Genomic DNA, 25,912 nt, shown 5'->3' on the forward strand with positions numbered 1-25,912 from the left:
AATTTTAATAATAAATTCCTTAACAAATGCTTTTTCATAAAACTTTACAATTATGCTGTAAATCTGTCAGTTGCAGTCGTTTAATTCTAGCTGTGCCATGCAATCTATACTGTGACAGTGTTGACCTTCACCACAGGGAAGTTGAACAATATGTAGACAATTTATCTTTCATGAAAATTTATGTGTGCGGAAGCTTACAATTTTGATCAATTTGTGAGGCAAATAGACTGATGTTATTTGAGTCAATAGCGTGTGTTTTTAACTCCAGTCAGCTGAACATTTGCGAATGAAACCAGCATCATTTAGAGTAAAATCAGAATAAGAATATGTGTACAAATAGTTTACGTACAGTCAAAATTAGTTATTGCAAATTAGTTATTTTATGTCCTTATCAAATTAATATTATTTATGAATTTCAAGTAAGTTCAAGTTCATTTATTTATCAAGCACATTTAAAAACTGCCACAACACTGACCAAAGTGCTGTACATTAAAATCAAACCATAAACACATAAAACAGAGATAATACAACATATAAATTAAAAACCAAAAAGGAATGACAAATAGACATTCTTAAAACAGAGTAATAATCCAGATCATAATACAGTGTAATAAGAAAGGGATATCAGTAGGCCAGATCAAACCAATGTGTTTTTAAAAGTGACTTGAAAACAGATAGGGAAGATGCCACTTTAATCTGAGGCGGCAGATTGTTCCATAACCGAGGCCCGACCACAGAGAAAGCTCGATCCCTTCTACGTTTAAATCTGGACAGAGGGACTAAAAGGAGATTCTGATCACTGGATCTTAGACTTCTTGTACTCTTTATTATTTTTTTTTCTCACAATTATTTTATTGTTTATGTGAAAGTATAATTAAAAAGAAAAGGAAAAAAGACTATGTTTGGTAGCACTTTATTTTACAGTCCTGTTCCTCGTGTACATACTATGTACTTATTATAGTAATTACAGTAACTAGGTACTAACCATGAACCTACCCCTAAACCTAACCCTACCCCATGTAGTAACCTTATATTACCAGTACTTTCTTAGGTAAGTACACTGTAAATACATGCAAGTATATGTACCGTAAAATAAAGTGACAACCCAATGTTCTTATATATACAGAATTGAAATGAACAAGCTACATTTTTCCTGAACGTAGTGGCTCTTGATTTCAAATGGTTACTCATCATTTTTACAGACCAGAGACCACCAATTGCTCATTGCCACCACAGGTACACTGGCAGGAACAGTAGACCGAATGAAGAACTGAGGTTGGGAGTTCTGTTTGTGGGACTGTTTATTGTTATCAGTGTTGTTGTTGCTGCTGCTGCTGCTGCTTCTACTGTTGTTGTTGCTGCTGCTGTTGCTGCTATTGTTGTTGTTGTTGTTGTTGCTTCTGCTGCTGTTGTTGTTGTTGTTGTTGTTGCTGCTGCTGCTGTTGTTGTTGTTGTTGTTGCTTCTGCTGCTGGTGTTGTTGTTAGTGGTGGTGTTGTTGTTGCTGGTCTTGCTGTTGTTGCTGTGGCTGCTGTTGTTGTTGCTGGTGTTGTTGTTGTCGTCACTGTTGTTGTTGCTGCTGGTGTTATTATTGCTGCTTCTGTTGTTGTTGTTGTTGTTGTTGTTGTTGTTGCTGCTGGCGTTATTGTTGTTGTTAGTGGTGGTGGTGGTGTTGTTGCTGGTCTTGCTGTTGTTGGTGTTGTTGTTGTTGTTGTTGTTGTTGTTGTTGTTGTTGCTGCTGTTGATGCTGGTGTTGTTGTTGCTGCTGGTGTTGTTGTTGTTGTTGTTGTTAGTGGTGGTAGTGTTGTTGCTGGTCTTGCTGATGTTGTTGTTGCCGCTGCTGTTGATGCTGGTGTTGTTGTTGCTGCTGGTGTTGTTGTTGTTGTTGTTGTTGTTAGTGGTGCTGTTGTTGTTGTTGTTGTTGCTGGTCTTGCTGTTGTTGCCGCTGTTGTTGCTGTTGTTGTTGTTGTTGTTGCTGCTGCTGCTGTTGTTGTTGTTGCTGGTTTTGTTGCTGTTGTTGTTGTTCCTGCAATTGTTGTTATTGTGGTTGTTGTTGCTGCTGCCGCTGTTGATGCTGGTGTTGTTGTTGCTGCTGGTGTTGTTGTTGTTGTTGTTGTTAGTGGTGGTGGTGTTGTTGCTGGTCTTGCTGATGTTGTTGTTGGTGGTGTTGTTGTTGCCGCTGTTGTTGCTGGTGTTGTTGTTGTTGCTGCTGCTGTTGTTGTTGTTGCTGGTTTTGTTGCTGTTGTTGTTGTTCCTGCAATTGTTGTTATTGTTGTTGTTGTTGTTGCTTTTGCTGGTGTTGTTGTTGTTGTTGTTGTTAGTGGTGGTGGTGTTGTTGCTGGTCTTGCTGATGTTGTTGTTGGTGGTGTTGTTGTTGCCGCTGTTGTTGTTGTTGTTGTTGTTGCTTCTGCTGCGGTTGTTGTTGTTGTTGTTGTTGTTGCTGCTGCTGCTGTTGTTGTTGTTGCTTCTGCTGCTTGTGTTGTTGTTGTTAGTGGTGGTGTTGTTGTTGCTGGTCTTGCTGTTGTTGCTGGTCTTGCTGATGTTGTTGTTGGTGGTGTTGTTGTTGCCGCTGTTGTTGTTGTTGTTGTTGTTGCTTCTGCTGCGGTTGTTGTTGTTGTTGTTGTTGTTGTTGTTGTTGCTGCTGCTGTTGTTGTTGTTGCTTCTGCTGCTTGTGTTGTTGTTGTTAGTGGTGGTGTTGTTGTTGCTGGTCTTGCTGTTGTTGCTGTGGCTGCTGTTGTTGTTGCTGGTGTTGTTGTTGTCGTCACTGTTGTTGTTGCTGCTGGTGTTATTATTGCTGCTTCTGTTGTTGTTGTTGTTGTTGCTGCTGGCGTTATTGTTGTTGTTAGTGGTGGTGGTGGTATTGTTGCTGGTCTTGCTGTTGTTGGTGTTGTTGTTGTTGCCGCTGTTGATGCTGGTGTTGTTGTTACCGCTGGTGTTGTTGTTGTTGTTGTTAGTGGTGGTAGTGTTGTTGCTGGTCTTGCTGATGTTGTTGTTGCCGCTGTTGTTGCTGGTGTTGTTGTTGTTGCTGCTGCTGTTGTTGTTGTTAGTGGTGCTGTTGTTGTTGTTGTTGCTGGTCTTGCTGTTGTTGTTGTTGTCGGTGGTGTTGTTGTTGTTGCTGCTGTTGCTTCTTCTGCTGCTGTTGTTGTTGTTTCTTCTGCTGTTGTTGTTGTTGCTGGTTTTGTTGCTGTTGTTGCTGGTGTTGTTGTTGCTGCTGGTGTTGTTGTTGTTGTTGTTAGTGGTGGTGGTGTTGTTGCTGGTCTTGCTGATGTTGTTGTTGGTGGTGTTGTTGTTGCCGCTGTTGTTGCTGGTGTTGTTGTTGTTGTTGTTGCTGCTGCTGTTGTTGTTGTTGCTGGTTTTGTTGCTGTTGTTGTTGTTCCTGCAATTGTTGTTATTGTTGTTGTTGTTGCTGCTATTGTTGTTGTTGCTTCTGCTGGTGTTGTTGTTGTTGTTAGTGGTGGTGGTGTTGTTGCTGGTCTTGCTGATGTTGTTGTTGGTGGTGTTGTTGTTGCCGCTGTTGTTGCTGGTGTTGTTGTTGCTGCTGTTGTTGTTGTTGTTGTTGTTAGTGATGCTGTTGTTGTTGTTGTTGTTGCTGCTGTTGATGCTGGTGTTGTTGTTGCTGCTGGTGTTGTTGTTGTTGTTGTTGTTGTTAGTGGTGGTGGTGTTGTTGCTGGTCTTGCTGATGTCGTTGTTGGTGGTGTTGTTGTTGCCGCTGTTGTTGCTGGTGTTGTTGTTGTTGTTGTTAGTGGTGTTGTTGTTGCTGGTCTTGCTGTTGTTGTTGTTGTTGTTGTTGTTGCTGCCGATGTTGTTGTTGTTGCTCCTGCTGTTGCTGGTGTTGTTGCTTGTGTTGTTGTTGCTGGGCTTGCCATTGTTGTTGTTGTTGCTGGTGTTGCTGTTGTTGTTGCTGCTATTATTGTTGTTGTTATTGTTGTTGCTGGTGTTGTTGTTGCTGCTGCAGGTGCTGTTGTTGCTGTCGCTGTTGCTACTGTGATTGCAGTGGTCATGTTCTGTATGTTTGTAGATGGACTTTGTGTGCTGATCTAAAATGTGAAATAATGGAATGTTTACCATGATAAATCTATTTGCTTATAAAACCAAATTACATCCCCCACCGTAAGTTATTTTGAATATGAAATATTCAAATCATACCCTTTGAATATGACATCAGGCTCTTTTGTTTCACTGATGCATGAAAATACTTTAGAAAAGCCTATACAGTAATGCTTTCTAATTTTGTGTTTGATAAACTATTATCAGTGAAACATCTGAAAAGCCACAACAAGAACAAAATTGCCATCATTTAAAATAAAATAAAAAATACACATGCCTGATAAAGAGCTGATGATCGAAACATTGTATGAGTTTTAATAAATGTTTTGGAACAGTTATATCAGTGTGCTGACATTCCGGTTGTTTTTTGCATCATTTAAAATAACACGGTAACAATAATAACAATTCATTTCAAAAGAACTGTTTGATATGAATTTGCTTTAATAGTAAATTGTCATATTTCAAAACAAGTCACACTCATTATTTATATGGATCTTACATCAATTTCCTTAATATAAATGTACTTTTTAACTAACTCAAACTGAAAAAAATAAAAATTACCTGTACAGATGTAAATAACAGCTGAGCTGCCATGGGCAATGCAAAAAACAAAATCTTGTACATGATGTTCAGGACAAGGGAGGTCCTGGTCCAGATGCTAATGTGTGGGTGGTTAAACCTTGTTTGCAAACAAGCTTTTATAAACAAGCTTTTATATGCTACTCCCCTCTGCCATAAACAGAAACAACAAAAATTATCTCAAACAGCCAATCAGCTGGCCTCTCACTCATTGCACTCAAAATGACATTTGTACAGTCTTTCTTAACATTTCTTTAAAAAGTTGTCTTATTTTCCAGTGCAAATATAAAAACATCCGTTTATCTTAATACAGCAAAATAAATAAAGATACATTTTTGTCATTGAATATAGTTTATTGCTTTTGCTTTACCATTATAAAATTCTTATTTTAAGCATAAATCTAACAAAGTTTAAAGAAAAAAACTTAAAGTCTTACTTTAATCAAGAAATCTTACACAATTTTGTTTCTCAAATATATGTCTTGTTTAAACAATGTTGAGATATTTATACTAAAACTAAGCAAAAATACAGATTAAGATTTTTTTTTTTTTGCATTTGTGAAAATATGAGACTATGAGAGGTTAGTTTGGTTGCTAGATCATGCTTTCCACACGTTTAAACAATATATGTATTATTGATCATGCTAGATTGCAAATCAGTGAAAGTGGTACTGTATGAAAGTAGGACACATTCAGTGGCAATGGCATGACTGGAATGCTCAAACATTATTATCACTCTGTATTAGACCTAGAAGAACATTAAACTGAGCTGTGTTAAGAACATCAGTTTGTGTGACTTTGGAAAGAAGATGAAATTAAAACTCAGATGTTGCAGAGTTTTAATATATGTATTTCTTCATAATGTATTTTATACTCTGATATTTATATGCAGTTTAACTGGTGTTCGTGACAAAGATATTGAAATGTGACCAATGAATTTAAAATGAAAATGCTTGCAGGAAATGTCCTGAGAGGTCTGGTTCCTGCACACCTGCCTTATCAGTTAAAAAGTTCATTTGCAAAGTCGAAGTATTTGCATTTGGTTTGTAAAGCAAGAAAAGTTATACTTTGTTTATAGTTATACAATATTTGTGAGTTATATATATAGTAAAATAGACATTAAAGTGCCACAGAAAAACATTTCCTGACTACTAACTACAAAAATAACTGAAGAATGATTAATAGTTCTAGACGTTAATGAGAGCTAATGCAGGTAAAGCATTATTTGGCACTCTGTGTGACTGCATTAAAGTTCCACTACGACAAGAAACATCAGAGAGATCAGCAGAAATCCAAAGTGGACATATTGGGCTGAAGCACTCCCGTGAGATTGGTTGGAGGAGCCAAGGCTTGGGTTGGGGGTCAGCGGTGGTTTTGCCATGGTGCTGGTTGTGACCACAGGTCTGGTAAACAGAGGTTGGGTTATGGTGGGACGTGGTGAAGGGATCCTGGAGCTCTGGGATTGAAGGTTTGGAGAAGGGCTGGTAATATGAGTTGGTGAAGTGGTAGTGACGTTTGAGTCGGTCATAATTTGGGAGAAAGTATATGAGGATTCAGTCACAGGACTGATTGTTGTGTTATTATTGGTCTGTTCAGGTGTGCTCTGTTAGAAGGAGCAGATAAAGACATTTTAGTGATAAAATTGTCATTTGAAATACTTAACAGAATGACAGAAACTTTTTCCATTTTAATTGAAACATGAAAAGAAAAGAAAAGAATAGCAATGGCATGACTGAATCACCCTGAATGACTCTGTGTTAGAATTAGAAGAACATTAAACTGAGATATATATATATATATATTTCTCATAACATGAAGAATCAATTCATGCATCTTTGGAAAGAAAATTGAAGTGAACTGCCAAATCTTTTATTGCTGAGTTTATATATGTGCTTCTAATATATTTTATACTCTGATGTTTATATGCAGGGTCCCACTTTACATTAGGTGGTCTTAAATATGTTGAAATTAATCATTTGATACAATGCACTTATTGTGTACATACATGTTTTTACATTGTACGTATATATTTAAAAATACCTATATGTAATTACATCTGTAATTAATTTCTGTAATTACATTTATAATTACACTGTTGACCCATCCCTTACACTTTAACCCACCCTTAAACCTACCCATACCACCAAACCTGTCACTAACCTTAACCATATCCCACCTCAATAGCAGCAAAAGTGTTTTGAAATACAATATGATCACAATAAGTACATTGTACTTATTTTTTAATGTAAGTACATAGTAGTTAAGGCCACCTAATATAAAGTGTGACCATATGCAGTTTTACTGGTGTTTGTGAAAGAGACATTGACACATGACTAATAAATTCCAAAATGAAAATGTCCCCTTATGCTTGCAGAAAATGTCCTGAGTGGACTGAGTGGTAATAATCTCAGCCCAGCTTGTATGTTTATCAGATGGTAGTTAGAATGTGGGTGTACAGGTTGGTCCTGCATCAGAACAGGACAGGCAGATGGTACCAGAACATGATTAGAACACCCACACTCGCTGCAGGGAGAATAAAAGTTCATGTCGGGTACACAACTCTTGTCTCGCTATATTTAAAGGCCAGACTGCTCTTTTGCATATCCTGGACCTTTAGGCTTTTTCTGTCAGTTCCTTTTCATCTCCTCTTTATCATCCCAGTTAATATCTGAATTTTTCCACTCATAAATGAATAAGGCCTAGCAACAACAAGGGCAAATATTTTCTTACAACTAGAAGCACTTTTTTTAAGCACCACCTTCACTTTTCAGGGCGATGGATCAGTAATTTACTCTATGAATAGTGTTGACTCTCCAGTTACAAATTGTTCTGCATTTGTAAATTGATTTGGATAAAAGCACCTGGACAATGAATAAATGTAAATGTGGATGCAAATGAATGCTTTTCACATGTTAAAACCAAAGTTAATATTTTTAAGCAGCTAAGGTTTCTTTAACTAAGTGATTTTCTTAGTAGGAATCAGAATAAAAAGAATGAATAAAAGGATCATTAAGAATGACTCTTAGTGTAATTTGACAATTTAAAATAACAGTTTTACTCAGTTACGTCATTAATCCAGTCTTCAGTGTCATATGATCCTTTTGGCTGCTCAAGAAACATTTCTTATTATTGTTGAATAGGTTTTTCCTGCTTTATATTTTTGTGGAAACTGTGATGCATTTGTTGTTTGAATTTTTTTTCGTTCAAAAGCATTTATTTGAAGTAGATTTAAAAAACAAACAAAAAACATTGTGAAAAACAAATTGGTCTATTTTGATTGATTTAATGCATCCTTGCTAAATAAACGTCAACCTTACTGACCCCAAACATTTGAACAATGGTATATGCATATAGTTACAAATATTATTTATATATAAATAATTAGAGATATAATAAATATCCATTGATGTTTCAGAGGTTGCATCTGATGATCACTCACCTGAACAATGAAGAGGAGCAGGCACATATAGAGGACAGCCAAGTGTCTCATTGTTCCAGTTGTTTGGTTCTAAGTTGAGGTGCTTTGTCTGTGGCAGTGCCCATCTCCATCCACCTTTTTAAATACTGCTGATAAGGACCACTGAAATATGCAAAACCACTCTTATGTATGTGGCATAACTCTGATTTCAATTATCACGGAACATTTCACACCGGAACACTTCATCATGATCATCATTAATAGCCCCTGAAAAAGACTTCAGACCTCATAAGGTTGCTCTTCAGAAGCTTTTGTTGGTCCCTTATCTTGCTTCATCAGTTCTTGTTCAGTGCACGGCTTCCATGGGAGAAAATCTAATGTTTTTGTTGTAGTTGTTTTTTCACAGCATTCACCTTTTATGTTGTTTACTGGGTGTCTTATATGGTTAGTCACTGTGTTTATGGATATTTGTTTTTACTGTCAAGGTGATTACATTTTCTCAGGTTTTACAACACATGATTCAAAGGCTTTTTTTTTAACTGACCTGTTGCACTAACAAAGACATTGTTCACAAATCATCCTCACAAATTAAGCTGTCACTTTTGGAATACAGTTTTGTTTTGTGATTATAGTTTGTGGGAAATAATCCCCAATTTGAGGAAATGTTTTGCTATAGGAAAAAAAAAAGTTTTTAAGTTAAAGTTTGCATATCCAAAAACAATTTCAAATGCTCTTAATGTACTAAAAGGCATCACACTTTTTTCTGAAATTCTGAATGGTATATGTGAAAAATATAGTTTGACCTGTTGTGAACTGTATTTTCACCCACCTCATGCTGTGATGATGGTATGGAATTGGATGACATTGATTGCTAGTGAGACTCCAAACCTTTCTAGCAATCTTACAAAGGTTTGTGTATATGTGGGACCATCCACATATACATGTGTTAACATGTGTTACTGTATTCATCTCTGATGACGAGTTAAAACTGCAGAAGCTGTTTTTACAGCTTCGCTTCAATAAATTATATTTTTTAGACGAGAGGAAGGGTTCAGGTAACAATACAACAAGTAAGGAGTAATTATAATTGTTCCAATATATTGTTATACTCTCTATCACTAAAGCATTTGGTGTGGAGTCAATAAAGGGGAGGGGCACTTCTCGTACTGGGTCAATTATGCTTTGTTTAGCAGGGAACCAGGTCTTGTTAGATCACAATGATTCCATTTCGGCAAAATAATATACTTTTTAGTGTGTTTTTGTTAAAGTTAAAATATTCTGGCAAGTACAATAAGCAAAGAATTGTTTCCCCTTGAATCACATTACATTGATTTTATTAAAAAGGTCATCCATACAACTTTATCTAACCCATATGCATCATGAGACCAGTTCAGTCTTTCCATAGCAATAAGTGTATTTACTGGCAAGTCACATGTTTGTAAATAATGAAACAGGGAACTAATAATCATGAGACTCTTCTTTCATTCTCATGAACAAAACCAAGAGAAAGGTAATATAAAGAATATTACATGAACAACATTTTATAAATCTTATCTTGTTAAATCATGATTCAGTATAAATAAACAAGGAGTAAAATAAAAGAGATCAAATGTGCTGTTTCACTTATGTAATTATGTAGCGTATTATAATAATAATGCATAGGCTAATTACTCTATAGCATATTTGGTAACACTTTACAATAGGTTCATTAGTTAACTACATTAGTTAACATGAACTAAGATTGAACAATTCTACAGCATTTATTAATCTTAGTTAATGTTCATTTCAGCATTTACTAATGCATTATAAAAATCACAAGTTGTGCTTGTTAATATTAGTTAATGCAGTGTGAACTAACATGAACTAACAACGAATGACTGTATTTTTATTAACTAACATTAAAAAAGATGAATAAATACTGTAATAAATGTGTTTGTCATTGTTCGTTCATGTTAGTTAATACATTAACTAATGTTAACAAATGACACTTTATTGTAAAGTGTTACCGCATATTTTTGCATACTTATATATAGCCTAGCTAATTTATTATTTTTAAGAAGTCAACTTTTTTTGGAACAGAAAGTTTTATGCATAACAAGAAGAAAATTTACATAAACATAAAATGTATTTATTATACGTAGCTACGGAGCCCCTTACCTTAGAGCTCATGGTGGTGGAAAGATTTCGGGGTGGGTGAAAAAAAATCGGGGTGGGAGGAAAAAATATTTTTCAAATCTTTTGCGTTCTCTCGCAAAACTTTGCGTTCCCTCGCAAAACTTTTGCGGTCTCTCGCAAAGATGTTTGCGTTCCCAAAGCATCATTGCGAGAGAACGCAAACATCTTTGCGAGAGAACGCAAAAGTTTTGCGAGGGAACGCAAAGTTTTGCGAGAGAACGCAAAAGATTTGAAAAATATTTTTTCCTCCCACCCCGATTTTTTTTCACCCACCCCGAAATTTTTCCACCACCATGAGCTCTAAGGGGCTCCGTACGTAGCTATGTTAATCATATAGCATCAAAGGAAATAAAATAAATAAATATTAACTAAAAATAAATTATCAAAGAAAATATTTCAAGTGTTCTATACATTGTTTTTTTCCTTTTGTTTAGCCTATTTTGTTTGCTTGTATGTTCGTTTACTCATTCATTCGTTTGTTTTCTTGTTTATTGTATTTTATTCTTTCAGAGTATCAGTATATTTCATTAGTTCAGCTTCAATAGTAGGCTTCGGTTGTTTGCCCATTTGTGTTTGTAGATACAGTATAGCCTACGGTATTTTCAATACATTATTAAGAAATTAATCACCAATTTCCTTTCTAAACTCTTGTTTCCAGTTAAGCACATTTAGAATTTTTTGTGTTAAAATGTTTAAGTAAAATTGTTTCTGTAAAATTTTAAGAAGAACGCCACCAGCAGACGATGCAGAATGCAGTCTGAACTACTCGCGGAAGTGACGTACCTCTACGTTAGTTCCTCCAATCAGAGCTCGCAGCGCACGATTTCGAACATCAACATCCTCGACGGGAAACACGCCAGAGAAGCATCTCACACAAAATACACAACTTACGCACTAGCCGGTCTAAAGTAGCTGTTTATTCAGCTTATGATTGTGGCAAATAAGTGGGTAAGACGTACGCCGTGTTTTGGTGAAGCTCGGCGTAACTTAATATGGAGATAACTTAAACGTTAGCCCTTGATCAGCTGATAGACTTTACACTGGACTAGTTCGTGGGTGTGTGACTACTGATCGTGCTCAGCTCAGCAATGGTTCGGGAGCGGGTGGTGCAGAAGAAGTCCTTCCAGCAGAGTCTGGACGACATCAAGGACAAAATGAAGGAAAAGAGAAACAAGCGTCTCGCCAGCGCTTTAGCTGCCAGCCGCGGCCTGTCAAAACTGAAGAACAAAAACACAGGTGCGATTACATGAGATTTTGGCTTTGTGTTGCATGCAGTGGCCAGTGTGTTGGTATATTTGTGACTTTAGTTGTGTTTTTGTGTTTATAACTTCTAGTTTGCCTTTAATGATACCGTTAGTAACGTTACCAGGTCTATGGAAACAAAACTCCGTTATTAAAGGGATAGTTCACATAAAACTATAAATTTCACGTTGTTCCAAACCCAAATAACTGATTTTCTTATGTGGAAAACAAATTGAAACGTTAAGGACTGACAGCCTCAGTCCCCATTCACTTTCATTGCATTAACACTAACATCTCCATTACAGGCTTGGAAGAAAATTAAGGGACTGCAAATCACAACATGGGTTCATTTTCCAATATATTTTGCCCTCCACAGCTACAGTGAAGCCATTTGTCCTGAAGAGCGTCCAGGTGAATAACAAAGCTCTTGCAGTAGCCCTGCAGACAGAGAAGGAGAAGGTACGGCAAGCACAGGGGGTCATCCTGCAGCTCAAAAAAGAAAGGCAAGCGCTCATATTTCACCTGCTGATGCTGAAGAGGACACTTAAAGATCGAAGACCTGCTGAAAGTGCCCAGGTGAGAGGTTTACACAAGTTGTCACGTAGATGCTGAGTACTTATATAGTGTGGCGCTTGTATGGAAAGTTTCATGGATGGAGACATGGGTTGAAATGCAGTGCAGGATGTTGGATCCATGTACAGATTTTTATTTTCTTTGTATGGGCATATGAAATGATGTGTTTTAAGTGTGCGTAGTTATTACACTTCAAAGCTTTGCCAGATTCATTTTCTGTATTGTTTTTGTAGGTTTCGCCTGTTGAGACGAGTCCACCATGTCCACTTCAGCCCATCAGTCCTAAGTAAGCAAAAGCAAGCTCTGTAGCTCTAAAACTTTAAATAAAAATATAACATGGGGTCAGTAAGATTTGTTTTATGTTTTTGAAAGAAGTCTGTTATGCTCACCAAGGCTTTATTTACTGATTTAAAAGCAGAAATATTGTGACATATTATTACAATTTAATATGATGCTTTTGTATTTAATATATTTTAAACTGTAATGTATTCCTGTGATGGAGAAGCTTTATTTTCAAAAGCCTTTACTCCAGTCTTCAGTGTCTCATGATTCTTCAGAAATCATTCTGATATGCTGTTCAAGAAACATTTCTTATATTGTCAATTTTGAAAATAGATTTGCTGTTTAATATTTTTGTGGAAACCTTCATTTTTTAGGATTTGTTGACAGCATTTACTTTAAAGAGTTGTATAATATTGGAAAATAATTATTTCCTGTCACTTTGATCAATTCAAGTAATCCTTGCTGAATAATCATTTTTAATTCTTGAGAGCCCATTTTGACCAAAACACAGCTTTTTTTTCATGATTTGTTCAACTTATTGATGATCATATTGTTACTCTCATTGTGGTGCAGATCAGTACATGTGGTTGAGACGGATATCCCTGATCATCACTCTGCAGAACCACCTATTACTGCAGGTACTGGACCGTATCCTTATCACCTTAATTGCCTAATACTATAAACAGTCTGTATGTTTGTAGTTTTAATCTTTACTGGTTTGTTTGCAGAGACTGTTCCAGGTTGTCGTAGTGACAGACAGGTTTCATTGCCTCCCACAGTAGGAACAAGGCGAAAGAGACGCTCTGAGGTTGTGAGGAGGCGAAGCTCACGTTTTGACTCTAGCACGGTCGAGAAATGTGACACATTGGATGTGAAAAGAGAAGAGACTATTGATAACAGACAAGAGGTGGGACCAAACACACCGTTAGAGGAGGTGTGCCATGAACAGGAAGAGCTTAATGAGGAACAAGCTGAACAAAAAACAGGGCCGAACTGTGAGTTCAACCTAAAGATTTCTGAACTCCCAGCTGTTCAGCACTCGACACCTGAGCCCCCCAAGCGGCCCGCCAGACAGCCCAAGAAGAAACCTACACAAGCCGCTTCCCGCCCCAAACCAGAGAGGGGACGCAAACCAGACCGAGCCTCGTTGAAGAAACCATGGGAAAACCACAAACCCCGTGCTCGCTCCAAGAGTCGGGACAGATCTCAGAGTCGTGCTAGAGCGGCACTTCCACCTGCCGATCGCCTTAACTCCTCATTGGGTGGCAATGACACCTTTGACTTTGACTGTGAAGAGGCCATCCATCTAACACCTTTCAGAGCAGGAGCCAAAGCTGTGGAGAAACCATCACCTGATGCTCCGGATAAAGAGGACGAGGTCCTGCCAAGTCCTGTTGCCATGGAGACCAACAACAGCCTCTCAGAAGATGAACAGGATGCAAACGATTCTCCTTACGTACCGAAGAGAAGATCCAGAAGAGCTCGGAGTCCACTGCCCAGGCGGGCTCGCTCTAAAAGACGGTCTGCTCAAGAGGCCAGACAAAACAGAGGAAAAGAAAATACTAGCCAAAAGCAGGACCGTGTTGAAATACAGCACACTGGTAAGCATTCAAAGATTTTATTTTGTATATGAAACGGTTACGTTTTCTGTTGTTTGATTTCATTGTTTTAAATTAATGTTCTACAGAAAAAAGTGGGCCTGAAACTGAAGAAATTGGCCTGCATTTACACGATGATCTTGTCCCAGGCCTTCTGCTCCCACATTCACCAGTTTGTGTTCCTCCTGAGAATCCCAGCCAATCAGAACCAAGCCAAGAGATCTGCCAAGGTAACTTTGTATGTGGGAACACTAAACGGAAATTTTTCAGGATTTCTGCAGCTTTCAAAAAGGTTTTTCTTGTTATTTCTCCCTTCCACAAATTAAGGCCTCAAAAGATTTTAATTCCGAGCAGAAATTCTTAAATTTAGTCATGCATTTAGCATTAAATGTTGCATGTACTACAAAAAAAAAAAATAATAATTCCTCTGTACTTTCAAATGCAAACCTCTATGCAAATTGAAGATGCAAAGTCTTGTTTTCTGAGAAACTAAACAATACGTCTATGCTTAAAAAAGAACAAATCAACAGGGTTTTTCTTTGAATTTCCTTTGAACTTGTTTTAATCACAAACTCACTCTTTTTTTATTTTAAGAAAACAGGACTTTTCATCTTGTCTTTTTGCTTCTCAAGTAAATGTATCTTGATTTAAGAATCTGTAGATAATGCCATTGGGAAAATATTTGTAAGTCGCTTTGGACAAAAGCGCCTGCTAAATGACAAAAGTAAGTAAAAGTAAAACAAGACAAAAATACTGATGAACATTTTTTGCAGTGTGATGATCAAAAGGTACAGTAAAAGTTTTTTCTATAGCCTAGTGGTTGAGAGCAGAGGTATTCATTTAAGTCCTTTTTTGCAAAATGAATTCAAAAATAATGGAGATCTGTTGGAAATTGCATTTTCAAACTTTGAAGGATTGCTACTACAAGACATTTACATTTAGAGACCATATGATTGTATTGTGGTCCATTCAGTGTATTCCCTAAATTCTCTTTATTTGGTCTTACATTAATCTTTATAAACCCTGTTTTAGCAATGGAAATATTTCTTTAAATTTTCTTTGAATTTTTTCTTGAATTTTCTTTACTTGGTCTTCGAAAGTCTTACATTTCTTAATAAAATCTACAAAAACCCAGTTTTAACAATATAAATATTTTCCCTTGGTGCATCCTTCTGCTGTTTCAGTGGAGTCTCCGATCCCCATCACTCCTGTTGGAGAGGCGGAGCTTATGATGATTGACTGCCCAATATTTGAATTTCCAAAGCACCCTTGCAGCTCATCCGACCAGGAAAATGAAATGCCCTTGGTGAATAGAGGTAGAAGAAAGGGTAAAATCCTTTGCACTTGTTTATTTTATTTTTTTTTATTATTATTATAGTTATTTGATTCTGTTACGTCTGTTGTTCTGGGCTCTCTTATATCAATCTCGTTTCTCATCACATGTATGTGCATCTATAAATATTCACTCACCAACATCACATTTCTTGGGGTCACTTTTTCTAGAAGTGGTAGAAGGAAAACTACTTTGTCACACACATGCACTTGTGTTTCTGCAGGTGGGCTGGTTGTTCGCTCTTTTCTGGGCTTGGGTTTGAGTGATGTGACAAATCTTTCCCCCGCAGCCTATCAGATGCCCATGTCTGCTCAAAACACCCCTCAAAGCTCCAGTCGTAAGCGCCGCTGTACCAGTACTGTCAACTACAAGGAGCCCTCAATCAGCTCGTAAGTTCTCTGCCTGGTATTCTTCTTTCTTGTATTGTATTTTTTTTAAAGCTTATGGCATGATCTTTTTGTCATCTCCTAACACACTTTTTATTTTGTAGGAAACTTCGACGTGGCGACAAATTTACAGACACCCGTTTCCTGCGTTCCCCCATCTTCAAACAGAAACCCACTTCCCGTCGGAGTTCACTTAAAAAGATGGAATTATATAATGAGTCTTTTGTGGGTTGTCGCTGAATAGCGGATGTGACTTGATAGGCCTATGTAACATGATTCCACTTCATAGAATTACAGTGCTGTCCGTCTAAACCTTTGCATTATTTGTTTCCTTTTAGATTTTTAACTCTGTTACATGATTGTCTTTTTTTTTTTCAATCTCATGACTTTAATTGTGAATATTAATAAAGTCTGTTCTTTTAATTGTTCATTGTTTCCATTTACAATTAGACAATTACACAAAATAAACTGAAAACCATTTTTTATTAGATTTACAGCTGGAAGCATTTCAACAGATTGGTTTCAGAGGATTTTAATTCCTCTAAATTGTGTGTCAAGGCCATTTTGTAAGTTTACAATAGAGCTCCAAGACATTTAAGCCATAAAGTTATAAATATGTAGTATGATCATTTTAAAGTCTTTCATTGAAGTTGATGTAGGCCATATAAAATACATCAACTCCTAAACAGCTGAGTGTAGGCATGTCTGTAAGCTGTGTGGTACCAATAAAGTAAAACAGCTGAAATTGTTTCTCGTGTCTAAATCTTTTACATGAAGCTCAAACTGAAGTTACAATTGTGATTAAGAGATAGATAGAATCAGGACCAAATTAATAAAACTTTTGCATATAGGTATATATATCTGACATCAACTTATTTCATTAGACCAGCCTTATAATGGAGTGATAAGTCCTTAATCGTTTTGGCAACGCTTTTCAGTAAAGTAGAATTGCTAATAAACAGTTGTACTGCATTTATGGAAAATGAACGGTAACCTAGATTAGAATGCTGTAAAATTATTGCTAGTTCATGAGGCAACCATAAAATGGAAGGAATTAAGGCTTGGTTTGTTAACTACATTACATTGTCAACAGCGAGAGCTACTTCTAAATCTTGTTCACATCACCATTTCATTAGAGACTTTTGATACTCACTTTTCATTAGATACTCAAATGCACTGCGAACTAACATGAGCATCTATTTTGTTATCATCAAAATTACTAGTCTAAAAATAATTTGTTCATTGTTAGCTAATCCATTAAGTAATGTTAACAAATGAGACATTGTAATGCAGTGATACTCACATCTGGCTCGCGAGATCCACTTTCCTGCAGTTTAGCTCCAACCCTGATCAAACTCACCTACCTGTGATTTTCTAATGATCCTGAAAACATTGATTAGCATGCTCAGGTGTGTTTGATTAGGGTTAGTGCTAAACTCCTTTTCCTACAGCTAAACTGCAGGAAAGTGGATCTCTTGAGCCAGATTTGAGTATCCCTGTTGTAATGTTTCCATTCATGATACCTAATACATGCATGTCACCAATGTATTCATGTTGCACATAGATCTTAAAATCTATGCCATGTATTTTTCCCATTCCTCTTCACAAGATCAAGAACAGTGTAAACTCATACAAGTGTATACAAATTTCAGAAGAAACCTTTTTCCCACCAGCACAAAATCATCCATAAGGCAATGGACACAAAACAACACACATTTACACGTTTACAAGTCAATCACGTTTATTTAAGATAGTTTATGCTTTCTTTTGTGCTGCAGCTTTCTGGAGCTTCTTCGTCTCGTGCTTGATGATCTTGTTCCTCTGCGGAGGGATAAAAACAGGTTAGCTTATAATCCTATCTTCTGACAATGCAGCATCATATACACCACAACATCTTTTTTGTACTACAGTCCAACAAAACATACCATCTTCTTGGCCTTCATCACCTTGTAGCGATCAAAGTCAGACATTGCAGCCCTCTGTTAAAATAAAATTAGCATGGTAAGAAAAGAGATGAAGCAGATTATTATCTAGCATGTTGCAAATGTCCCAAGAATCAACCTCGAAATTTCTAGGTCAGGCTAAAAGATGCTATTTGTTCAACAATCATCATCCAAATAACAACTGCACATAAGTGCAAAAGATCTGAACTGGCTCTACATGCTGTTGTATACCTTCTTTCTGGCCTCGATTTTCTTGGCCCAGCTGCTTTCTTCCCACTTCTTGTTGATATCTGCCTTTTCCCAGGCGCGCCTCACGTACTTCTGACGGGCACTGGCACAAACCAAAACAGGTTATGAGTGAAACAAACAGAAATTAACTAGTGCTCAGGGCGAAAATGCCACCAAATGTGACATGCCAAAAAAAAAGGATTTATCCAAAATTTGATGGTTTACTACATTCCAATCATCCAGATAGACCCTTTTCACAAGACTCTGATGACGTGTTTCAATGTCATCACCTTTGTAAATCCTCAAGTTTTTTAGATTGATTTTTTTAAATATGTACGTACACTTAAAACTATACTGTATATCATCACCTTTGAATCAAACTACAAAAAAATTGTTAATGCTAATGTGAGGGTGTTTTTAGTGCAGAGTCTATGGGAGGGGGATGATCAATTTTAATACTTAAAGGCACCTCAAAAATGTAAAGAGAAACACCAAATACAGCCCTTTCAAAGTAAGTTTTAAAATAACTTCTGACGTTGGCGTAAAATGTTGCAAACACACAATTTAGAGAAAACAAGAAATAATTTTTGACATTTGAAAGCAGAGCAAAATTGAGATACACAAGAACCACTGATGATCAGCAAAACACATGGAATATATCCATAAAATATTAAATAAACGCTCCAGACACAAACTCACCTGTGAGGTACTTTGATGACGTAGTCAGTGAGCTGCAAGCACTTGAATGGCATTCCTTGTCTCTTCACTCCAGTGCATGGGCCATCTACCAGTGCCTGAGAATTATAAACAACCTCAGTTATCACTCTACAAATCAGATTTAACCATGCCATATACTTTCATTAAGCTTTTTAGTGTGAAAAGACTGTGCACTGCATATAATACAGTATAGGAGTATTCAAAACTCACCCTGTTCTGGTCAATGACATCTACTATTGCCACCAGTTTGCCCTCGTGAGGACCGAATGCAATAAAGGCAACGCGGCCGATCTCGACAAAGCGCTTAAACACCTGGAAATGAATATACAGGACACAGGAGATGAGTATAGATGCATTTTCAGAAATGGCATTGATAGACTGGCATTGCTTTGCGCGTATACAATTATTTGTTTCCCGGGCATTTATTTGACGTCTTATCTAATTATAATAAGTACACTTATCTAACGTTAAATATACTTATTTTAGTCGGTCTCTCCCTTTCCAGAGGTCTCTAGCTAGCACAACTGTCCCGTGTTCATGCATGCCTCCATACGAAAGAACTGAACTCAGCACGGCGTTAAAACGCATTCATTTCTGGGTCTTCGTTACTTTAGCATCACTTTGTGGTAATTAAATGTGAAACACGACTTTACAGTCTGACGGCTGATATGCGTGTAAACTCCGGCCTAACCCACTCCACCACGTTGTTTCGAGACATGTCTGAAGCTTATTTTCTCACCGATAGCGCTATAAGCTTCACCTATACTACAATAATATTATATGTGGGGTCGTTGTGTTATTAAAATGTGCTTTCTTGGCCTGTGATATTTCATAAAACACCATATTTATTTGATTTTAGACTCCGCGTAAGTGAGTTCACTCACCATGATGGCAGACCGTGGTAGAAAAAGGACTGAAGGACTTCCGCTCTAGAGTGAAGAGCTTTCCGTTTGAGTACTGCGCATGCGCGGCGTCTTCGAACGTGTAGGACTGGAAGAGGATTGTATGTAAAAGCCATTGCAACTGTTTATTTTCAACAGTTTATCATACAAAAGTCCAAGAATGTGCTGTGACAGAGTCGTTTATTATTATTATTTATTAAAAGAAAGAATAATTACAAGCAAGTTTAAGCATAAGTAAAGACATAAAAAAGGACCTGTCGTAATTATGAATGGCCCAAATCGTTTAAGCAGATTGATACGTTCCACCAAAAGAATACAATACATTAATAAAGTTTAATTCAGTCAGTTAGAAATCTCTTAATGTTTGGTAAGGGTAATGGTGTCTATCCTGTTTTGTTTTTGGGTAGTATTAACTTTTTAAATAAGAAGTGTAACAACAAACACGTTCGCAAGCTTTTTCAAATAAAAAGAAAGATTACTCCAAGAGGTAAATTCTATTGGAATTCGTTTATAATGGATATAAACTGGAAAAAAGCTTGGCTTTTGCCCAGTAAGTTTTGTATCTAACAAGGTTATAAAATCCTTCACAAAATCTATCCTGTTAACTCCTCCATTTCTAAATATTCTGACATTGCTGAGAATTGTTCATTTTGTGCTCTTATAGAAGAAACAGCTGCCCACTTATCGTGTGCTTGTAAATAATGCAGTATATTAAGCAAAAACTATGTTTTTGTGTTCTGTGCTGGACTGGTCAAAGCAAGAAGTGGTAGAAAAGTTTCCAATGAAGGCAGTTTACTGTGTGACCGCTGGGTGGCAGTAACAAACACCCGTCAGAGTCTCAGTTACAGCGTTTTACATTAAACGTGGCAGATTTATGCTGAAAGAAAATTGTCCCAGAATTCTATCCAGGAGGCTCGTTGGTCTAGGGGTATGATTCTCGCTTAGGGTGCGAGAGGTCCCGGGTTCAAATCCCGGACGAGCCCTTTCTTTTTCAGATGCTTCAAATGCTCATCACTGTCACAACAATGGCAATTAAATGATCATTTATTTCAATTAAGTATTTAATTTAATAAATAATAAAATAAAACTTTACTTCATGAATTATTTGTTTCATCTTTGTTGGTTTTCAATTTAAAACATTATTTAGGCCTATATATGTATATATACATACATACATACATATATACACATACATATATAGGCCTATATAATGTTTTAAATATATAGTATAATCCATTTTATCATAAACCATATCCTTTCTAAGTATTAATTTCTTTTAAAAGAAAATTCTACAAACGATTTCTATTTTTAATAAACTTCACTCATCAAATAATCCTAACAAAAGTATATCAGAGTTTCCAAAACTATTTTCAACAATGATAATAAATCAATCAGCATATTAAAGGATTTCTGAAGATTTTCTTCATGTGACAATGAAGATTGTAATGGCTGATGAAAATTCAGCTTTGCCTTCACTAGAATAAATTATATTTTAAAGTATATTGAAATAGAAACCATTATTTTAAATTGTAATAATATTTCCCAGTATTACTGTTTTTAATGCAGTTTTGATCAAATAAATGCAGCTTTGATAAGCATAAGTGACTTATTTAAAAAGCATTAAAAAATCATACTGATCCCAAACTTTTGAACGGTATAGTGTATATAATTTAGAGAGATCCAAAGGCACTGCATAACACTTGATGTGTGACCTCTGTCGGCTATAAATGAAAATGAATATTCGCTCTAACCAAGAGTGGGTGAGAGGTGCATGTTTGGCGCTTAGGGATCTTCTTTGACCACTTCCCTATTTGCATTGCCTGTGTTTCAGTCCTCTTTCTCTCAAAAATATTATCTCAGTGATGACAATACATGAGGAACTATGAGAACAGATCAAGAGGAATTTGTGCTTACACAAAGGAGGTAAGCTGTGCACGTACATCTCTATATGTGTGTTCATGAAATAAAGAGATAAATGTTAGTTCATGCGAGTGGAACTTTTTTTCCTTTACACACTGGAAGATTCTATTCTGTATTACTAGCTTGTGGTTTGTATAATGTTAAATACATACATACATGTATATACAACTCTTTAATGACAATAGAAAATATAGACAAAGTTAAATATAAGTGGATCATTTAGTCATATTGTGAAATACCCAAGGGGCATGTTCTAAATATTAGACAAAAAATGTTCTTACACAAGAGCCAGAAGAATGATGAGAAAACAGATGGAAAAAATAACAGAAAAATTCTAGGCGTAATTAAATCTTAATGTGTGCATTTAGTATCTGTTCACTGTATATCACAGGTCGTGGTGGATCTCTGGTTGGCTGCCGTCCTGGTGTCCCACCTCGCTCTCCCATCTTATACAAGCAGAAAACAAAATCCTGAAAGGTAAGGGTAACTCCTAAAAGTCTTCTGATTCCCGTCCAAACCATTCAACATCTCCATTGTATTTTCAGCCATCAAAGTGAAGTTTACTCAAGGATATGTTCCCATATCGAATGGCAACTACATATGGACTCTTGGCTTTAATGAAAGAGAAAGCTTACCTGACCTCTCAGCCTCTGGGGTCCGATGCCATCAGGTCCCACTGGTCCTGCTACATGGTTTTGGGGGTGGAGTGGGTCTGTGGGTAAAAAACCTACCTGCCCTTGCATTGGAAGGATGGCCTGTGTTTGCACTAGACATGTTGGGTTTTGGACGCAGCAGTCGACCGACTTTCGGCAGGGATGCCAAGGATGCAGAGGAGCAGTTTGTACAAGCCCTGGAGGACTGGAGAAAAGCAGAAGGGTTGGAATATATGATTCTTCTGGGCCATGATCTTGGAGGATATGTGTCTACTGCATATGCCCTGAAATATCCACACAGGTGTGTTAGGAAATTAAATAACCTTTTAGCGATCCCAGATCAATCAAGGATACTTTTAATGTCTGCTATAATGATTTTTTTTCTAAATGATTTTGTCACAGATTGAAGCACTTGGTGTTGGTGGAGCCATGGGGATTTGCAGCAAGACCAAATGTTCAGGAGCGTTTTGTTCCCATCTGGATTAAAGTATTCGGGGCAGCAATGAATCCATTTAACCCTCTTGGTCTGCTTAGGCTGGCAGGCCCACTGGGTATGAAACAGTGTTATTATCATTAACTGAAACTAAAACCAGTAAAAATCACTTTCAGTAAATAAAATCGAGTCAAATAATGTCAAATATAAATATTAATTGAAAAACTCAAACTTAATTAAAAATGAGAAATTTTGCTGTGGCAACTAACTGAAAAAAAGTCTGACATATTAAAATGACTAAAACTAAAACTAAACAAAAAAAAACTAAATAGAAGTATTAAAAACAAAGCTAAAAAAGCACATAACAAAATTACTATTTTTTAAAAAAACTCAAATTAAATGAATGTGAAAATTAAAAAAATAATATGAAATTAAATAAAATAAAAAAAATTATATAAAAAAAAATTATAAAGCCTTGAATATATAGGCCTAATAATGAATATGCAAACACTGGTCTGAAACACACACACAAATCTGAATTGTCCATACTATTGTCTATTTTTTTCCTTTAATAAGAAATATGCAATGAATCGCGAGATATAAATTCACAATGTGAGAAATATGGATGCAGTTAGGAAAAACAAGTCGCGTCGCAATTGTGATCCTATAAAGTAGCCTAGCCTAATATCGCGTAAGGTCATCACGAGAAATAAATCAATATTTTTATCTTTATTTATTTATGCTGATTTGGAAATCTTCTATAGCTAGTATGTGACTGATCTATCTTTTTCGAATTTATTTCTCTTTCAGGTCCTTTGTTGCTACAGCTTTTGCGATCAGATTTTAAGCAGAAATATGCGTCTGTATTTGCCGATGACACAGTGGCTGATTACATATACCATGTGAACGCACAAACAGCCAGGTACAAGCCGCGAACCCCGGTGGAATAACTACTTTCTGACCTAACGGACAGAAATTAAAAATTGTGGAGCCTACTAATTTGTCTTGTGATTGGGCAGCGGTGAGACGGCGTATAAAAACATGACAGTCCCATACGTCTGGCCTCAGCACCCCATGATGGATCGTGTGGAGATGATCAGTCCCTCTCTTCCCATGACCTTCATCTACGGATCACGTTCCAGCATCGATGGCCAATCAGGAAAAGCCATTCAAGAAATGAGACCCAACTCACACACAGAAATCATAGTAAGTTTGATTTCAGTAATCACGTTGTTTTCACCTTTAAAACTCCCCACAGTCACCTTTTTCTTCCTAATTCCTTCAAGGTCATTCAGGGTGCAGGTCACTACGTATTCGCGGACCAATCGGACGACTTCAACCAGGCTGTGCTCAAGATATGCAATAATGTCAAGCACAATGGAATGTGCAAAAATGTCATGGTGGAGAGGGTATAAGAGCTCAAGTCATGTAAGTGACAGGAGGATTAAATGAAGGTTTGAAATGAGAGACAGAGGAAGAGGAGGTAGAAAATATAAAGGAAAGAAAGACGAAAAATTGCTCGATCATTTATAGCTTTCTGCAAGCATGCTTTACAAAATAATACATTGAGTAGGTAAATACTCATGTAACATCTGATAACAACGACAAAGTAATTTATTGTATTTAAGAAAATCTCCAGTAGGCTAAGCTACTTCTGAATATTTCAGTATATTATGCAAGCAAAAATAAGAAGATTGCAAAAATAAACCGATTTGCTTTTGAATGCTGGTTTGATTTTATATGCCGACAGAAAACGCGCCCTCTGGATGGACCCAGTTTAATGTGTGACCGCTGGGTGGCACTAGCTGGCAGATGCTCACAGTTACACGGGGGTGGGATTTTTTGAGTGAGAGGTCGGGGTTCAAATCGCGGACGATCCCGTTGTTTTCTGATGCTTTAACCCCTTAAGCCCTAGTTAAACTGGAATAATGCATTAGTAATAATAATTACATTACAACTGGTGATCTTAAATGGTTGTGAAAAGATTATTAAAACATTGTAACGAACAAAAACTATAAATCACAGAGAACTCTGTAGGTTGGATCCTGGGAAAACTGCTGATAATAAACCTCTCCAAAGGCAACATAATGAATCAATTGCTGCATTTTGATTTTTAGATAGGACAGTTTCTCTGGGGTGAGTCTCCTCATGCAGGGGGCCTAGCTAGAGATAAAGGTGGACACCTCATCAGTTTGCAGCTCCTGCCAGGCCTGATGCTGCTGTCACTCTGCCTCTCTTTTCTTCTCTCGCCTTTCATCCCTTGCTTCTCTCCATTGACAGTACCTCAATAGGTTGTCCTCACTCTATGCTTGCGCCTACTTGCGTTTGGCACCACAGCTACCTGAAGGAGTTACGTGCTTCCCTCACTCTCTGTCTCCACACTGTCACTCTCCTTCTCTGTCTGCGCTCTCTCATCTTCCCGTATTCCAGTCTCCTCCTCCTCCTCCTCCTCCTCATCCATGTGAACATTACTATCTGACCTGTTGGCTATCTGAGTAATGAAATGATAGGCTACATTGCACTCTGCAAGTGCCCTCTTTCTGTGGTGTATTTCTTCTGGATAGGTGAACATTACCTTCTCCTTGCCAAAGTTTTGCAAGAAGGACATTGCGTCCATATGGATCCACTTCTTCTTTTTGCTGGCCCCCTGTTCACTTCTGCCCTGCCCCTCTTTCCTCTAGCGGACGTATGTGTCCCGCAGGTTAGACCACATTTTCTTCACTTACTTCACGGCAAGTTATTACATGCAAGCAGTTATTTAAGTGACCAGGGTTGCATGCATTCTATTAAAAGTCCAAACATGCATTAAACTTTTTGAATTTGAAGATCAGGGTAAATTGAACTTACTTTGTCTTCTGGGAAACATATCTAGAGTAACTATCTTCTGTAGCCTCTGAAGGGCAGCACTAAATGAAAAAATATGATATTTAGGCAAAATAAGAAAAATGTACAAATCTCCATTCTGATCAAAAGTTACAAATGCATGATTCTTTCCTTCTGGAGCATCAGTGAGCGTTTGGACCTTCTGTAATAGTTGCATATGAGTCCCTCAGTTGTCCTCAATGTGAAAAGATGGATCTCAAAATCATATAGTCATTGTTGGAAAGGGTTCAAAAACACAAAAATGCTGAAAAACCAAAGAATTTGTGGGACCTGAAGGATTTTTCTGAAGAACAGCAGGCAGTTTAAATGTTCAGGACAAACAAGGGACTCATGAAGAACTACTACTAAACAAAAAAAAAACACACAGCTGTGGATCATTCAGGTAACAACACAATATTAAAAATCAAGGGGGTGTAAACTTTTGAATGGGCTCATTTTTATAAATTCAACTTATTTTCTCTTGTGGACTATATGGAAACATCTTTTATGTGAAATATGTTATTCAGGTCAGTACTAAATCAACAATAACATGCATTTTGTATGATCCCTCTTATTTTGGTAAAATAATTAACAGTTTGCATTCTGAAAGGGAGATGTAAACTT

The 25,912-nt window shown here is 36.9% G+C and overlaps 3 protein-coding genes and 1 pseudogene across 9 annotated transcripts; 2 read left to right on the top strand and 2 right to left on the bottom strand.

The window, feature by feature from the left end:
* Positions 1-1,892: 1,892 nt before the first annotated feature.
* On the bottom strand, positions 1,893-4,639 carry LOC306885794 (annotated as a pseudogene). Its single transcript has 4 exons — positions 4,607-4,639; positions 3,120-3,206; positions 2,346-2,651; positions 1,893-2,009 (listed from the first exon to the last, which is right to left on the bottom strand). The product of its transcript is annotated as an uncharacterized misc_RNA (transcript).
* Positions 4,640-10,724: 6,085 nt separating this feature from the next.
* On the top strand, positions 10,725-16,378 carry LOC306885216 (shugoshin 1-like). 6 transcript variants are annotated; one of them, XM_079441607.1, is made up of 9 exons: positions 10,725-11,452; positions 11,835-12,034; positions 12,265-12,317; positions 12,887-12,951; positions 13,042-13,914; positions 14,001-14,141; positions 15,096-15,239; positions 15,468-15,633; positions 15,735-16,378. In XM_079441607.1, the coding sequence occupies exons 1-9, from the start codon at positions 11,305-11,307 to the stop codon at positions 15,868-15,870; spliced, it is 1,926 nt and encodes a 641-aa protein (XP_079297733.1). In that variant the 5' UTR covers positions 10,725-11,304; the 3' UTR covers positions 15,871-16,378. The 6 variants fall into 6 exon arrangements, 4 of the variants coding, with proteins under 4 accessions (XP_079297733.1, XP_079297734.1, XP_079297735.1 ...); XR_013785518.1 differs by having other exon boundaries at positions 11,018-11,452; positions 14,001-14,595; positions 14,656-15,239; positions 15,735-16,372; XR_013785519.1 differs by having other exon boundaries at positions 11,018-11,452; positions 14,001-14,595; positions 14,656-15,227; positions 15,735-16,371.
* Positions 16,379-17,353: 975 nt separating this feature from the next.
* On the bottom strand, positions 17,354-19,445 carry LOC306885217 (large ribosomal subunit protein eL14-like). The gene is made up of 6 exons (XM_079441611.1): positions 19,403-19,445; positions 18,729-18,830; positions 18,501-18,595; positions 17,805-17,904; positions 17,556-17,609; positions 17,354-17,451 (listed from the first exon to the last, which is right to left on the bottom strand). Exons 1-6 carry the CDS (start codon positions 19,403-19,405, stop codon positions 17,386-17,388), a joined length of 420 nt encoding a protein of 139 aa, XP_079297737.1. The 5' UTR covers positions 19,406-19,445; the 3' UTR covers positions 17,354-17,385.
* A 1,752-nt stretch (positions 19,446-21,197) lies between these two features.
* Positions 21,198-25,655, top strand: LOC306884976 (1-acylglycerol-3-phosphate O-acyltransferase ABHD5-like). The gene is made up of 7 exons (XM_079441257.1): positions 21,198-21,343; positions 21,732-21,817; positions 21,886-22,294; positions 22,396-22,544; positions 23,237-23,348; positions 23,446-23,632; positions 23,713-25,655. Exons 1-7 carry the CDS (start codon positions 21,303-21,305, stop codon positions 23,839-23,841), a joined length of 1,113 nt encoding a protein of 370 aa, XP_079297383.1. The 5' UTR covers positions 21,198-21,302; the 3' UTR covers positions 23,842-25,655.
* Positions 25,656-25,912: the final 257 nt, after the last annotated feature.

The sequence above is a fragment of the Barbus barbus genome (genome assembly GCF_936440315.1).
Source record: "Barbus barbus genome assembly, chromosome: 19".
NCBI lineage: Eukaryota > Metazoa > Chordata > Actinopteri > Cypriniformes > Cyprinidae > Barbus > Barbus barbus.

Coding starts and splice junctions, on each gene's coding strand:
- LOC306885216 (XM_079441607.1), top strand. CDS start 11,305: ATGGTTCGGGAGCGGGTGGTGCAGAAGAAGTCCTTCCAGCAGAGTCTG. Junction 11,453..11,834: donor ACTGAAGAACAAAAACACAG/GTGCGATTACAT, acceptor TGCCCTCCACAG/CTACAGTGAAGCCATTTGTC. Junction 15,634..15,734: donor AAGGAGCCCTCAATCAGCTC/GTAAGTTCTCTG, acceptor TTTATTTTGTAG/GAAACTTCGACGTGGCGACA.
- LOC306885217 (XM_079441611.1), bottom strand. Junction 17,610..17,804: donor AAATCGAGGCCAGAAAGAAG/GTATACAACAGC, acceptor TTATTTTAACAG/AGGGCTGCAATGTCTGACTT. Junction 17,452..17,555: donor TGATGAAGGCCAAGAAGATG/GTATGTTTTGTT, acceptor ATCCCTCCGCAG/AGGAACAAGATCATCAAGCA.
- LOC306884976 (XM_079441257.1), top strand. CDS start 21,303: ATGAGAACAGATCAAGAGGAATTTGTGCTTACACAAAGGAG. Junction 23,349..23,445: donor GTGAACGCACAAACAGCCAG/GTACAAGCCGCG, acceptor GTGATTGGGCAG/CGGTGAGACGGCGTATAAAA. Junction 23,633..23,712: donor ACTCACACACAGAAATCATA/GTAAGTTTGATT, acceptor AATTCCTTCAAG/GTCATTCAGGGTGCAGGTCA.